Source organism: Rhododendron vialii, chromosome 5a (assembly GCF_030253575.1).
Source record: "Rhododendron vialii isolate Sample 1 chromosome 5a, ASM3025357v1".
Taxonomy (NCBI): domain Eukaryota; kingdom Viridiplantae; phylum Streptophyta; class Magnoliopsida; order Ericales; family Ericaceae; genus Rhododendron; species Rhododendron vialii.
Genome location: NC_080561.1, coordinates 14,072,567 through 14,089,190, shown reverse-complemented (window position 1 = coordinate 14,089,190; position 16,624 = coordinate 14,072,567). Strand labels below are relative to the sequence as shown.

Sequence of the window (16,624 nt, the reverse complement as noted above, 5' to 3'; positions counted from 1 at the left end):
CTGTCATCAGGAGGAAGCGGCATATACCCTGAAAATTACATGACACGCCGTCGTTTTCATAGAATACTATTAGTACCAATTATGAGAGAGTTTATAAATGCAACTGCGAATTTACTGTATTTAATCTCTTCTAAAGTTTATCACAAATTTTATAAGAATTTGTTATATACAATCTCAAAAATATCCATGATCTTCAAAAATTATCCTTCCCTACCCCAACAAAATATCCATGAAATCTCCAATACATGACAAGATTTTTTTTTGGTTTAAACTTCATTCATATTAGTAAGAAATAGAGGTACGCAAAATAATCACTTAGAAGTAACATTCGTCCATAATCAAAGAACTCAAAAAACACAAATCAGTTGAGTTTTGTTCACCCTCCACTTAAGAGGGTGAACATTACATTATTTTCTATTGGTTGAAATATTACATTCATTCCTATTAGTTGAAATAGTGTGAATCTCACTACAAAGTGATATCATGCTTACTAAAAATGTATTGCATTGTAAGCATGACATATCTTTGTGGTGGGATCCACGCCATTTCAACCAATAGAAAAGAGGGTAATGTTCAAAATTGCACTCAACCACAAACAAACTACCTCCCCTACCCAAAGAATCGGCCTCCACATTTGCACTCCTAGGCATAAAAGAAAACTCACGCTATTAAAAACCCAAACAACTTTTGCAACGAGCCAATTGATAATTTGTCATTGGATCGCTACCACCAACATTTTCTTTCGGCCGAGAACTATTACTATCACAAGTGTCGGGATCTGAACCATCATGTCACTGATAACGGGGAAGCTCATTTATTTTCTATAGTATAGTATAGTATCCTAGTATAAACTAATCATTTAGACTATTATAATTAGAGTTTACAATCATACTAATTATAGTTAATCAAAGACCATGTAATAATAAATAAATAAATAAACGGGGCGATTCTGGGGACAACTAATTATACACCAAAACAAACACCCCATCTCAGCCCTCCATTTCAAGGGCTGAGATTAAATCTCACCCCATCCTTACAACTAATTACGTCTTCCCGCTTGCCAATTTGCATTCAAATCGGGATCAAGGTCTCTCTCTCTCTCTGAACTTGTCGATTTGCCCTAGATTCTCGATCTTCAAACCCCCAAAAATTAGGGTTTCAAAATTTGGGAAAATTGAAGATTTTTTGTGTTCAATTTGATTGCGTAAATTAGGGTTCGAAGTTGATAAATGCTAGTTGAGCTTGTTTCACGTGGCCTACAAAATCCATCTTTGAAATGGCGTGGTGAATTGGGAATGGGATATTTGGAAAATCAACAATGCTATTTAAATTGTTTTTGGATAGATTCTAAAATAAATGGGCCTAAGTGTTGTCATTGATAGTAGAATCTCATGTTTGCATTCATTCATACTATCTCCTGTGTTCACATTCTGGTGTTTTAGTTACTTCTCCCCTTTTAAAACATTTTCTTGATCTAATCTACATTTCCCATTTTAGCTACTTTACATTATCTGAACTGGTCAAATAATTTTCAGCCCCTACTACTCAACAAAACCAGTTCTTTTTTCTTTTCCTTGCAACTTCCAAATGGAAATAATCAAGGGGTGGGAACAAGAGACTCTAATCAATGAGCTACACCAAGGGTATGAGCTAACAAAGCAGCTCAAATGCCCACATTGACCTCTCTCGAATTGTGTGAATTTCTGGTTCACAAGATAATTTCTACTTACGATAAAGCCCTTCCAATGCTAAATTTCGGGGATTCTGCGGGAGAGTTGCAACAGGTTGCTGGGACTTTGGTGTAGAAACTTTATGTCCATCTCAAAATCAATTGGCAATGAGTGGAGAGGTCCCAGATGTTATTAAGTGATCACCCATTCCACTCTCAAGCAATGTGGGATTCTATTTCCTTAATATCCCCCCTCACGTGCAGCCGCGTTTGATGTCTGTCACGTGTGGCCATTTTTTGGGTCCTATCATCATGTAGCCTTTTTGTTGGTTTGTCATCGTAGGATGTGGATTGTGAATTTTTTTTTTTAAATGTGGAGTGAACAAGCCCCACTCTGATACCATGTAAAAACTTCATGTCCATCTCAAAGCCAATTGACAATGAGTAGAGAGGTCCCAGATGTTATTAAGTGATCACCCATTTCACTCCCAAACAATGTGGGATTCTATTTCCTTAACATTTGGAACCATATGATATTTGAATCTCTGCCTACCTCCTGTATTCACATTTTGATTTCAGTAATTTTTTTCATGTTGATTACAGTTTGTGATTCTAGTTACCTACTTAACCACACTATATAAACCATGAGTTTCTTGCTCTTGATTGTGTTGAGGCTGCAATGTTATGCCCTTGCTCCATTTGTAAAATACTCCTCTTTTAATTACTGTGGCTGTACTACGTACCTTTGCACTTTCATCTCTTTGTTATTTGTCCATTTGTCATTCTTCAGTTTACTAAAGCTGTCAGTTTATTGCTCGTGCATCAAATGCGTCTTTGCAGCACTGGCAGTAGATGGAAAGAGAATCAGAGATCCATTAGCCGTGGGAGTTGCTTGAGGGCATGAAATGCTATAAGATGGAAAGAGGAGAAGGTTTTCGCAACTCAAACAAAGTACTAAAGCAGTAAAGATGCTAAATCATTTGGTGGCGAAGAAGAGTAGAATGATTTGATAGCAAAAAAAAAATGGAGATGTAATTACTAGGCCTATTTGTCCTACAATTGAAATACTGGAATGTAGTCCATTTTTGTTTTGCAAATGAGATTTTAACCATTAGAGAGGAGAATGTACTTTTATTTATTTGGATGTGAATGATAAATAGCATGAGAATGGATAACTTGGCAATAGATTTTATGGTTTTTGTTGTGAATGGATAACTTGGCAATGGATTTTGGCTTGTGAATGGTGATTAACCACTTATGAGAAATGCCCGGCGTGAGCTTATGCGTAACTTGATGTTATTCATGTTGTTCTTGTTGTACTGTATGAGACGTGAGACGTCGAGTTAGGACCAAAAATAAGGAAAACTTTGCCGAAATTTTTCATGACTGCATTGTTGCACACCACCACTCACCTTGTGGTTGTGGTTGTTCTGGTAATCAAAGAGCAAGACTGGTGCTCGGGGTATAAAAAAAACTTTCATACACTGATCAATTCCATCCCAAAAAAGAACTTTCTTATATTCAATTCCATCCTAAAAACTGATTCATAAAAGTAACTTTCTTACATTCAATTCCATCCCAAAAAATGATCCTTAAAAAGAACTTTCTTACATTTAACCTAAAAACTGGTCCATGCCATTACATTCAATTTCAAACTCAAAGTACAATAACTACATTATATTATGAAACAAAGCCAACATGCCAAAATACTTCATGATCATTCGGAGCAATTTGAGCCTTCCTCTTGGTCACTATTTGAGCCTTTCGCTTCCTCTTCCAAGGCTATTGAATAAAATTAACAATTAAAAAAAAAAGACGAGTAAATAAGAACATCTATATCAATAAGAAAATAGGATTAGTAATTGAGTTACCTTTGTTAGTTTTGGTCATTGGATTCGAAGGACAAGTTCATTTCAAGTCCCATCTTGGGGACCATCCTGATGATGAATGAATACAGTGATTGCTGATTGACTTCTTGTGAACCCGTGGACTTATGGTGAGTACTTTTAGCCACTTAGAGGACCCAATCCAGAGCCATATAGCATTTCAGATAGAAATACAGCATTCTAGAAAAATCTATCTTTTGGCCGTAACACTTTCTTTTCTTATTTAATGACATCTCAATACTGCTTTTCAATCTTTCGAACTGTGTAGTAGTGGCTTTTCCCTTGACATCCTTTTCCTACCCTTGCATTGTGAGATGTTCAGATCCAAAAGTAATATTTGAGATGATGACAGCTTGATAGATTTCTCGTTATCTTTTTCCGCACAAACTTTTTGGATCTTCTTGAATAAAGCATTTATACCTTCAATAAAAATTGTGTATGCCTCATTTTATGAGACGGCCAAACAAGCCAATTTTGTAGCTTCTTGACACATATGACGAAGTCTTAATGCCTTGGATTCTTCTTTGCCATCATCATGCACCAATCCTTGGGAATCAATTATCCTAAATTTGTTGATCTTTTGCCTCCATCGTGAAGGAATAAAATGTTTCGGTATTTCATCAATGTCTAGTCGGACAAACACTTTCAAAATGTGCACACACAATATCCCAACAAACTCAAATTGTTGGCTTCCACACTTACCCTCATAGTTTTGCGAATCCAATGTCACCTCGAACTTTTCAAGTTCATAATCTTTTGACTTCGCTATGAAAGATTGAAAACCATTGGCATTTTTCACATATTCAACTTTGTAGTGAAAGACTTTACTCCATTCATCCTTGAACTTGTTGAAGACGTTTCTCATATACACTTTTGCCGTATGCTTCAACAAAAATTCATGGTCATTAAGAATCCAAAATTTATTTTCGGACTCAAAATCTTCATCATTTTTCCTTTTCATAATTTTGTTCAAGGCTTTCTCATACTTTACCACAAATTCTTTGATATTTGACGTGTGAGTTATAAAACCATCAAAAAATGAGTTGATGCTTTCACTACATCCGGTAGTATTCATACCGGCGAAGATTGTACAACGATTATAAACGAGTACTCATGATTCACAAATATCAAACAACCCTTGAAGCCATTTGTTGCTTTCTAGCTCATTAACGAGTACTCATGATTCACAAATATCAAACAACCCTTGAAGCCATTTGTTGCTTTCTAGCTCATTGTCCTTCATCAATTACATCCATCTCTCTTCAAAATCCTCTTTCTTTTATGTCCCCTTAACACAATTTTTCATATCCTTCTTGAACTTCGATCTCTTGTAGTACACATATGACAACTTTTCAACAAATTTCTTCTTAATATGCTAAAGACATAGACGATGGCGAGTGTTGGGAAAGACTTTGGCAATAGCTTCTTTCATTCCCAAGTCTTAGTTAGTGATGATACAAGTTGGAGGATGTCCTCCCATAGCGTCAAGCCATGTCTGAAACAACCATACAAACGTCACCTCTGTCTCGTCTTGTAAAAGTGCGCATCCATACTGTATCAACTACATGTGATGGTTTACTCCCGTAAATAGTGCGAAAGGCATATCATACTTATTTGTTCGATATGTTGTGTCAAATGTGATCACATCTCCAAAATAATGGTACGCCATGCGAGATCGAGAATCCACCCAAAAAAAACTAACTGCCCTCCCACTTTCATCACATTGAATCGAATACAAAAAAATTGTGGATTCTATGCTTGTTTGTTTTTAAAGTAGTCAAGAACTTATTGTACATTCCTCAAGTGATTGTAGCAGTCCATATTATCAAAGCCAATGTACTCACCACCAAAAATTGAAGGAACTTTCGAAATTCCTATTTTTTCTCTATGAAATGCCTCAGTCAAATCCTTAATGCTTTGGGCAAGTTTCGATTTGACTTCATTTTGATCCTCTTAGATAGAGTCACTAGTTGGTGGTTGTGACTACTTTCCATTTGTAATTCCATTTGTCAAGTATAATCCGCAAATGAGCCTTGCATCCACATTTAACAGTTGAACAGTTTGTAACTATTTTCTTTGGTATCATTTTCTCCTCTTCGACTGTCTCATCATTCACCTCCACGACACCCTCCTGTTGATTTTTTGCAGCATACTTTCCTTCTTTTGAGCAAACAAATAGTGCCTTAGTGACTTCATTCGACCGGTTTTGTCCTTTTCCTGAAGCCCGAGTACAAATCCAAAACCCATTTTGTAGACCATAATGTTCATAGTAATTCCATGCTTCTTCAATTGTCTCAAAATACATCCCAATTGTTGGTATTTTTAAACCTTCCACAATATTATCTAGAGTCTCGGTATCATCTACTTCGACATCTTCTAAACCCACTAACTCCATTGTTCATCCTTCAGTTGCTTGCAAGAAAAAGAAAAGGGATCCATATGCTATTGTGCATTAGTTTGGCATTTTGAACCCTGTGATTAATATTCAACAGCGTGCGCAAATAGAATGTCAAAATACGATCAAACAATAAGCACGAAGCTATTGTGCATTAGAAAAATAAGAATGGTGGCACACACATCGTGTATGCAAGTGAAATTCAGAAAATTATATCTTCAAATAGTGCTAAGCAAATGAAAACTGGGGAAACAAAAAAAATAAAATACCCAATTGGATCCATTACACATCTCGGAGTTCTTGGAACCAAGCTTTACAAAGAGGGATCTAGTAGTTGAATATTGAAAGATGCACTTACCAAATTTTTCAATACAATTTTCCACTCATTCAATAACAGCAATGTAAATTCACAAGAATAAATGTCACGCCCCAAATTTGGGAACATGACCGGCCATGCACCATGAAGCAATCATGGGACACGAAGCCTGATTAAAAATAATTTTAACAACTTGAAACAAATAAAGAAAAATTGGATATTTTATTACAATAAAATATTACAATAAAATGCGCAACTCCAAACTAATGTTTAAGAAAATGACACAATATCCCATATTTTCCAATCTCCAAACTCCATAATGAATTGCCAATTAATAAAAGTGCGGAAGCGGTTTGACATGATAAAAGAAATAAAAATGCAAACGCCCTAGAGGTCCAAACACGAGGTCCCGACAACGCCGCAGAGTCCACTATAATGCTCCATGAACTAACCTGAAAATAATGTGGAATAAATCCGTCAACTGACGAGCTCAGTGAGTAATTAAACATGCTAGGGTAAAGAATACAACGCGGCATACTTTTAAACAAAAGATGCTATGGGTTCCAAGAAATGGTTTCAAACAATAAGGGTCGATGGTTCAACAATTCATATCAAGGAACTAAATAACGAACGACAAAGTCAATGGCTCACAAAAGGTATCGACGAGATGAATCACTGTTTGACGATTTATCACAAGAACAATCCAGATAACAATAACATGCCTTTTATACCAATAGGTCTGCTCAATAATATCAGAACGATGAACCACAATAAACGGAAATCCAAACCAAAGTGGGAACCATATCTTCCAATTACCAAGTACCAAATGCCAAATATTTTCTTAGGGCTTAACCCGTTGGATCCAACACCGTACTTAGAGTCACCACAGGATGGCACCTGGGACCTTTTCCCTAAGCTGAACCGGAGTAGGGTCACAGGGTATTTCACAAGTCTTTTCCCTATCCGTTGAGCACTAGAGTCACAGGGTATTTCACAAGTCTTTTCCCTAGCGGCCAAAGTCACCACGATATCTCACGGGTCTTTTCCTTGGACTTTAATAAATATCAACATAGTCTATGGTCCCAAACACAAATAGAACAACGGCGAGCCGGAGGCACCTGCACCAGGATTATTCTCCGTGCCGTTGCAGAGTCACAATAATATGAAGAAGTCAACGAATCGGCGAAAATAAAAGTAAGGGCATTCGATCAATCACAAATATTATCAAATAACCTTGTATGCCAAAGGGTACGTCAATTGTCAATAATTATGAGAGCAAAGAACAAGATTAATATTTATTGGATTACAACAAATACCAAATTGTCAAGAATAGATAGGCTCAAAAGGATTCCAAAAGAAGGGATCACATGCTTAACCACTCACCTCGATCGGAAGAATTGATCGCAAATGCAATGCTCGCGTTCTTTGCTAATCTGAATTAAAAGAATATGTATATACATATTAACACTAAAATACCAACTATGCGAACTATAACTCTAATGCTTAAACTTACTACTATACTGTAATTTAATATTTGACCTACAATAAATTGCACTTGAAACCTATCCACCAACAAATCCTATTAATCCATTGCCACACATGTACGCATGCAACTCACCCCTCAACAGCATATGATCTTAACCCTTAATTTATACCCATTCACGTGGGCTTCCAAAACTCATCAGTAATGCTACAAAAATGTGCAATATACATACACATATATACGGTAGGGGGAGTAAAAGAGAAAGGGAAAAAAAAAAATTAGGAACAAGATTGCTAACCAATTCTTCTCTTCGCGTCACAAACCTTTGCAACACCTCTCTCTCTCTCTCTCTCTCTCTCTCTCTCTCTCCACAAGGCAACCACGCTCTCTTTTTAATATGATGAAACCCTAACTTTTGTGTATTCTCATTCAGTAAACTGCCCACGTATATACCGATATTTTTCTAATCTAATTACACAATCAACCCAATATTATTCTTTACGTTAACTAATCACTTGCGGGTACCCATTTCCAGTTTAACCAAACTTAGCATTTTAAGCGATACGTGTAACTGATGCAAAAAAATAAGCAGCCCAACATATATATATATATAGCAAGAAGTTTGAAAATAAAAATGAAAGATTTAATTATTTGCATAAAAAATATTATTATTATTTTTTAACTGAAAAAGTGGGACATCACAATAAAACCAAAAAAGAAAGTGTGGATTGTAAAAAGAGAGTGTAATGGTTATCGTCAGGAAATTTTAATTGAAGGGCCAACATTTTCTTCCCTTTATTTTTGCATATTACAACCCACCCACCCCCCCCCCCCCCCCCCCGACATGGGTACACTCTTTCCCCCCTTTTACCCCTGACACACGCACCTTTGACCCACCCCCCAACACGGGTACACTCCTTCCCCTTTTTACCCCTGACACACGCACCTTCGACCCCACCTCCCCTTAAACGGAAAATACCCCCGCTTGGGCCCAAAAATATCCGAACCCATTTTATGTTATTTTTTCTTTATTTAATTTATAATGTTTATACTCTGTATTTTTTTATTTAAAATTATTTTAGTGTTCTGATTTTCAATCTGGTTGAATTGGTGGAAACATCTTTTTTTTATATCATTTTATCTTTAATGGTCATAAAGAATTTTTGGCCTCGTAGAATCAAATATTTCTTAGGGCTAATAACGAGAGCCCTAGAGTCAAAATTTAATTATAGCCATTTAGGATAAAATGATCAGGAAACTAAAATCTTTCCATCGGTTCAAACGGATTAAAATTTGGAACACTTAATTTTTTAACTATATTTTTTAATATATAAACTGTCTAAAAAGGTTAAAAAAAATTTAGTGTTCCAAATTTCGATCCGTTTGAACTGGTGGAAAGATTTTAGTTTTCTGATCATTTTATCCTAAATGGTCATAATTAAAGTCAAAATTTAATTATAGCCATTCAGGATAAAATGATCAGGAAACTAAAATCTTTCCATCGGTTCAAACGGATTGAAATTTGGAACACTTAATTTTTTAACTATATTTTTTAATATATAAACTGTCTAAAAAGGTTAAAAAAAATTTAGTGTTCCAAATTTCGATCCGTTTGAACCGGTGGAAAGATTTTAGTTTTCTGATCATTTTATCCTAAATAGTCATAATTAAATTTTGACTCTAGGGCTCTCATTGATTAGCCCTAAGAAAGTCGTAGAATCAAATATCTCTTAGGGCTAATCAACAAGAGCCCTAAAGTCAAAATTTAACTATGGCCATTTAGGATAAAATGATCAGAAAACTAAAATCTTTCCACCGATTCAAACGGATTGAAATTTAGAACATTTAATTTTTTAATATTTTTTAATATATAAACGGTCTAAAAAGGTTTAAAAAATTACGTGTTCCAAATTTCAATCCGTTTGAACCGGTGGAAAGATTTTAGTTTTCTGATCATTTTATCCTAAATGGTTATAATTAAATTTTGACTCTAGGGCTCTCGTTGATTAGCCCTAAGAAAGTCGTAGAATCAAATATCTCTTAGGGTTAATCAACGAGAGCCAAGTTAAAATTTAACTATGGCCATTTAGGATAAAATAATCAGGAAACTAAAATCTTTCCATCGGTTCAAACGGATTGAAATTTGGAACAATTAATTTTTTAACCATATTTTTTAATATACAAACTATCTAAAAAGGTTCAAAGGTGCAGGTGCAGCAACAGTTGCCCGTTGCAAATTCGATAGAGCATTGATAGCATTGGTTCAAAGTTGCAGGTGCTGCAGCAACAGTTGCTCGTTGCAAATTTGATAGAACATTAATAGCATTGATAGCTTGGCCTATATATTCAGTTGCCTACATATTCACTTGTGTATACCTTGGCCTATATATTCACACTTACTCTCATTCACCACATCCTCATACTTTCCTCAACTTTCATTTCATTTTCATAATTCATAGAAGAACATTATGGATCAGTACAATTTTTCATTTTCGGATAGTTGGTCAGTTGGGAACGATGTTGCAAATGATGTTCCTTGTGGGGAGAGCAACTCCTACGTTGGGCGTGATTACACAGCCGAATTTACGACTGACCAGGTTAGTTATTACTGTTGTTATCATACATATTTGTTACTTATTTTGAAAATAGGCTGCATTATATTGTGCTTGTACGTATTCTTTTTTTTTTTTGGTTATAGATATTTGAAACTAGAGCTATCATGTTAGATTGGGTGTGGAGAGTTGGTAAGGAAAATGGTTTTGTGATTGTCATAAGTAAATCTGCTAGTATAAAGGGCAACAAGATGCCAAAGTGCATTCTTATTTGTGAAAGGGGAGGATTGTACAAACCGCCACCGGAAGGGCATTCAATGCAAAGGATTACTAGAACTAAAAAATGTGATTGCCCATTTAAGCTGCGAGGTGTAGCACAACCTCCAGACGGTGTCATGTGGGGTTTGAAGATTGTTAGAGGTTTTCATAACCATGAACCGACTGAAAGTTTTAAGGACATGAGTACCCGTCAAGGTTGATCCCAATCCAGCAGCAATTAGTTCATGACATGTCTAGCAGCACCGCACTTCAAGAAATTATTAATTTTATGAGACAACAAGACTCGTCAATTAGTACAAGAATCAAGAGCATTTACAATGTGAAGGCACTGTATAAGAAAGAGCAACTGGGGGGTCTATCTCCTATTGGGTACATCTTGAAAGAATTAAATGAAAAAAAATACATTTATGACTATCTTATAAATGAACACACCAACGAAATCACAGATATTCTTTAGGTTCATTCTAGAAGCCTAGAGCTATTTGTCAACTTTCCGACCATAGTGATTATTGATGCGACGTACAAGAGTAATGAGTATCGGATACCACTCTTGAAAGTTGTGGGTATCACATCCACAATGAAAACTTACTCCCTTATATTTGCATATTTAAGTAATGAGACGAAAGAGCAACTAATATGGGCGTTGGATACCTTAAAGAGATGGATGGTTGAAAAAGGTGCAGTGTTGCCATCGGTGGTTGTTTCATATAGGGATCTGGCGCTTCTTGGCGCCATTGGAATATGTTTCCCCTTCGCACAGCACATCCTTTGTATTTGGCACATAAACTAGTGTGTAATGAAGAAGTGCAACTCTATGCTTGGTACGAGGTGGGAAGAGTTTTCTGATGTATGGCAGTTACTTATTCATTCATCGACACCGATGTCTTTGCAACAAAGGTGGAATGCCATGTGCGGGGAGTTTGAGCAATACTTCAATGCCATACAATACCTTTGGGATACATGGTTAGGTCTTTACAAAGAGTGGTTTGTTGCAGCATATATAAACCAATTTATGCACATCGGGAGCAATTCAAGCCAAAGGTAACTTTCCTACAGTCATTGTATATTCACTGTACTGCACTAAAAAATACTTTATATAACTTTCCTATTTCACACAATGTATTATTAAATTGCAGGGTGGAGTATGCGCATGCGAGGCTCAAATGATACTTGGGAGATACCATGTCCTCGCTTCAAACATGATTTCAGAAAATAGAAAAGATGTTGACCAGTTAGTTCAGGGATATTCAAGAGTCGTTCCAGAAATCTTTCAACATTCCACGACACATACATCTACATAAAGGCATTTCTAGTGAAATTAAAGGTTGCATTTCATTACAAGCAATGAAATTGATCCATAAGTAGGTACAACACAATGATAACGAACCCCCCTATGAAGCCGGCCTTTGCTTTTGTAAGATCAAAAGGACACACGGATTACCATGCTTTCACGATATTGCATTTTAACCATTCTGTGGACAGGCCAATTCTGCTAAGCGCTATCCACCCTCACTGGAGTACATCGTCCATGCACGCCTAGAGGCATACTAACGAGGGAGCATGATCCAACAGGGTAGCTCAACTTATTGAAAGATTAAATGAAATGGATTCCGACAGTCGAGAGTCTATGATGGACAGGTTTCTTGATATGGCAGATCCATCTCGTTACACAGTTCAACCCCCAGCATACAACATAGAACACAGGGGTCGACCTATAGGCAGAGATGAGCAGAAAAGATGTTGCATACCTTCCTTCACAGTATCCACTTTAGAATCTCACGCCTCGCGTATTCTAACATCTCGAAGGAGCAATGGGAGGGATTACCTCATTCAGAAATTTCCTGAGCAGTATCAGCGTTATATTTCCAACTGTGTTGACATTTGATCCGATGGTCATTGTGGCTTCAGGGCGATAGCCGCGCAACTCTTTGGTTCTGAAGATGAATGGCCTCAAGTATGACGGGACCTTATCCAAGAGATTGAACAAAATTAGGTCATGTACTATCAGCTGTATCCAAAACGTGATTATGTATACCAGGTGCTACAAAGACTTCGTTGCTTCCAACCATCGGCACCAGAGGATTATTGGATGGATTCTATACCATTAGGACTTGTTATCACATCAATGTATAACATTGTACTGCATACATTTGATATGATTGCTTCGAGTTATCTTACTCACTTGCCGTTGAGCTCCCATCCAATTCCATTCACAGTGCGCAAACATATAGCTATTGGCCATGTTAATGGCAATCTCTTCGTGCAAGTTTCCCTATACCCTCATTACCCTGTACCACCCATCATCATGTGGTGGAGGCCAAATGCATCAGTCGAAGCACGCGGATGGGCCCATCCTTATAAAGCATGTCTCCAATTGTGGTACGAAGTAATGAAGATAGACCCGCCAGGACGACGACCACAATTTGGTGGAAATATTGACTAAATTTGTGTATTTATTTATGTTCGTGTATTGTTTCTAGGGAGACTTAAATATTCATCCTCATACCATATCCCACGTAAGAATTCATCCCGGTCATTTTGAATTGTTATGTTTTCATCCTTTCAAATGTTGAATTACCTATCTTACCCTTTTAATAATATATTCATATATGTTTTATTAAATTGACATCCTAAATTAGTGGGATTCAACCATTTTTTAATTTAGTAGGATTCAACCATTTCCTAATTTAGTGGGATTCAATCTCAATAATTACGGGAGATAATTATGAAAGATGATTTCAAAACTTAAAAGATTCGTACCAAATTTCACCGATTTACATTCGAAAACCATATTTATTTTTTCATTTATACCACGTATTATCATGAAACCTTTTGGAACATGGTGGATTGACCATTTTTTTATTTTTTTCAAAATTATCATTAAAAATATTTCAGAACATATACAATATTCGTACTAACCATGTTTTTTCATGGTTAATTTGTCATGAAAACAATAAACCAAAATCATGATTTCTCGGCGGAACTTGAAAACCCATAACATTCCGGGAAAATAGCCCTTTTTGAAACATGGTCGATTGACCACGTTTTTAATTTTTGCAAAATGATCTGAAGAAATATTTCGGAACACACAATACTAACCATGTTTTTCATGGTTAATTTATCATGAAAAACAATAAACCAAAATCATGATTTCTCGGCGGAACTTGAAAACCCATAACATTCCAAAAAAATAGCATGAAAAAACATGAATATAAAATATTTCTTCAATCTGAAAAATAGGACTCTAATCATGTTTAGCTGGGAAAAAAAAATAGAAGAAGAAGAGGAAGAGACCATATGAAGTATATTTGAATATTTCAAACCAAGACCATATAAAAAGGATAAGGGATTATACTACTACTTAATTAACAAACTGGGCCAGGGCATTAGTTCAATATCATATATGTAAGATTTGAAAGGAGCCCCGATCTGAAAACCCACCAATAGCTTCCCTTTACTTTTCCAGCAAACAAAGTGGAAAAAAAATGGTGACGAATTCGTCAATGCTAGTCACTCCGGGTGGCGGCGATGGAGCAAGAGCGACAAGCATCTGTCGAATGGCGAGCGCCGTCGGTTCCGTCACCTCGGCGGTTGCGGCCATCCCATTCGTCCGCGACGATTTGCTTGATCGGTGACGACGGTTGGCCGGATGAGTTTTGCAGCGGTAGTGGTCTCGATTGGTGGGGGTTTGACCATCCCGTTTTGATTGAAATGGTTGAGGATGAAATGGTTTTGTACAGTTTTGGGGAGGTGGTGGTCCAGATTTTCGGGAGAGATTTGCGGGATTGGATTGAATTATGGGCTGGGACTGCCGGAGTTATCTTTTCGTCCCATTTTTCTGTGATATATATAATATCCGAGGACACTATTGGTATTATGAAAAAATGAGGATGAAATCATAACTGTTCAAAAAGTGCAGGATGGATGCTTACGTGGGATGAATTTTGAGGATGGATAATTAAATACTCCTTGTTTCTATATACTCAATTATAATTAAATGAAGTTTGATATCAGTTTGCATTATTGACTGTTTAGAGAAATATAAAGTAAATTTAAGTGGATTCAACATACATAATTTACTTGAAAACTCAAATATAGAAGTTTTAAAAAAATGAAGTGTAAGTGGACAAAAACAAGAGAGACTTTTATCAGCACAAGATCATAATGGCTACTCGTGCCTCTTGACCGAAACTCCTAGTCCGTCATCGGAACCCTAATCTGTAAAATAGATAAGGGGTGAGCGCACCTTTGGCTCTCGTGGCAAAGGCCCTCCGATGCCTAAGTTAGTATCACGTACTAGCAGAAAACCCTAACTATCAATAGGAAGTATTGTTTGAATGCAATGTATTGTGTACCTTTTACCTCTAGGTTAACCTTTGTTTATATAGGCATATGTATGCTTGTTGCCTAAGCATCCTTATTGCACTAGGTTTCCTATCACGTATAGGAAACCCAGGATCCTCTAGATTCTTGTTCCCTTATCTATTCATTTCCTTAGTCCTTTTAGGACTATTTTCCATAGCAGGCCGAACATCCCATTCCCGTTGGGTATCTTTTCTAGATCCTACATTCTCGGGATCTCGTTCCTTACGGGGTACCACTGTTTTTGGAACCTTCTAGAATGTCCCTTCCGCTCTAGCACCTGTGGCTGCTTTCTTAAGAGCTCTTTCCCTGTTCAGCCACCTCATTACCGAACAGACCACCTAGACCAGTGACTTCACATGCTACTGGTCCCTATCAATTACCTGGACCAACAACTTCACATGTCTATTGTCCTTATCTGCTGAACATATTGTCTGTACCAATGACTTCACATGTCACTGGTCCATATTGCCGATCACCGCCTTTCTCCGCAGTGTATTCTATCTTATTTATTCTGTGGTCCCATGTACCACTTGTTCAGGCTCCATCTGGCCTTGTTCGGGAATACCTCGTTACATGAAGGACAAAAAAATAAAAACAAAGAGATAATATATTGGGCCCAAAAAAATCATTTAATTTAAACACATTATTTCATATTCAATATTAGACTTGTTTGATAGGTTTTGTTGAGTAGATTTCAAAAATATAAAATTTATTAAAAATAAATACCTGAATAAAAAGTTATTAGCATTTAAAATTTTATAAAAAGAAAACAAGAGAGGAAGAGGGGGGGGGGGGGGGGGGGGTGTAAAAGGGGGAAGGGAGGGGACCCATGTCGAGGGGGGTGGCGATTAACACACCTCTTATTTTTTTAATTTCTTCGAAGGCGACACTAATTTTTTTAATTAAAAAAAACTCAAAAAAAAAGTGTACCAAGGATAGGGATCATCTTACTTTGACCGGTTACTATGTAGGGCAATATTATGTTTCTTTCATTTTTTTTCCTCCCACAGTCGAAGGTTATGCCATCATGAATTGATTTGCAAATGAAAAAGGACAAATAATAGAAAAATTAGCTTCTTTTTACATGGAAATCATCTCTGTAAATTCATATAGGTTTAAGGGTTTTCCCGAGAGAGAGAGAGGTACATCGAGTAGAGAGAGAGGGTCGTCAATGGCGGGGGCTCGTCGGGCTGGACTCATTGGTCGGAGTGGAGGGAGGTGGAGGGGTGGGGGGTTGCCAAGATGGTCTGTCAGACGTGAGATGGGAGGAGAAAGGGGAAGACGTAATTAGTTTTAAGGATGGGGTGGGATTTAATCTTAGCCCTTGAAATGGAGGACTGAGATGGGGTGTTTGTTTGGGCTTATAACTAGTTGTCCCCGGAACTGCTACGATATATAAATATATATATATATATATATATATATATACACACACACACACACATACATACATACTAGTGCATGCCCGCTCGAATTTGGTATTCAACAAATTATTCTGTTTTGTCCCTCTAACCTCTTGAAGGCCAAGACCCCATTCGCAAAATTCGAACTACACAACAACCCGTGTTATACATCGATCCTAAGTTGTATTGGGGTTAACATGCATGAACTATTTTCACGGCGACTACATAGCATAATAGTACTTGAAAAAAATTCCATATATTAAATGAATGTTGTTG

The 16,624-nt window shown here is 36.8% G+C and overlaps 1 protein-coding gene across 1 annotated transcript; it reads left to right on the top strand.

The window, feature by feature from the left end:
* The first annotated feature begins 10,124 nt into the window (after nt 1-10,124).
* LOC131327607 (uncharacterized) lies at nt 10,125-11,370 on the top strand. Its single transcript, XM_058360756.1, has 3 exons — nt 10,125-10,346; nt 10,448-10,775; nt 11,084-11,370. The coding sequence occupies exons 1-3, from the start codon at nt 10,218-10,220 to the stop codon at nt 11,368-11,370; spliced, it is 744 nt and encodes a 247-aa protein (XP_058216739.1). The 5' UTR covers nt 10,125-10,217.
* The last annotated feature ends 5,254 nt before the right edge of the window (nt 11,371-16,624 follow it).

Bases quoted from the DNA above. Each gene is read 5' to 3' on its own strand.
- LOC131327607 (XM_058360756.1), top strand. From the start codon at position 10,218: ATGGATCAGTACAATTTTTCATTTTCGGATAGTTGGTCAGTTGGGAAC. The intron at 10,347-10,447 runs GTTAGTTATTAC...TTTTGGTTATAG, and splicing joins CCGAATTTACGACTGACCAG to ATATTTGAAACTAGAGCTAT. The intron at 10,776-11,083 runs GTTGATCCCAAT...TTCCGACCATAG, and splicing joins GGACATGAGTACCCGTCAAG to TGATTATTGATGCGACGTAC.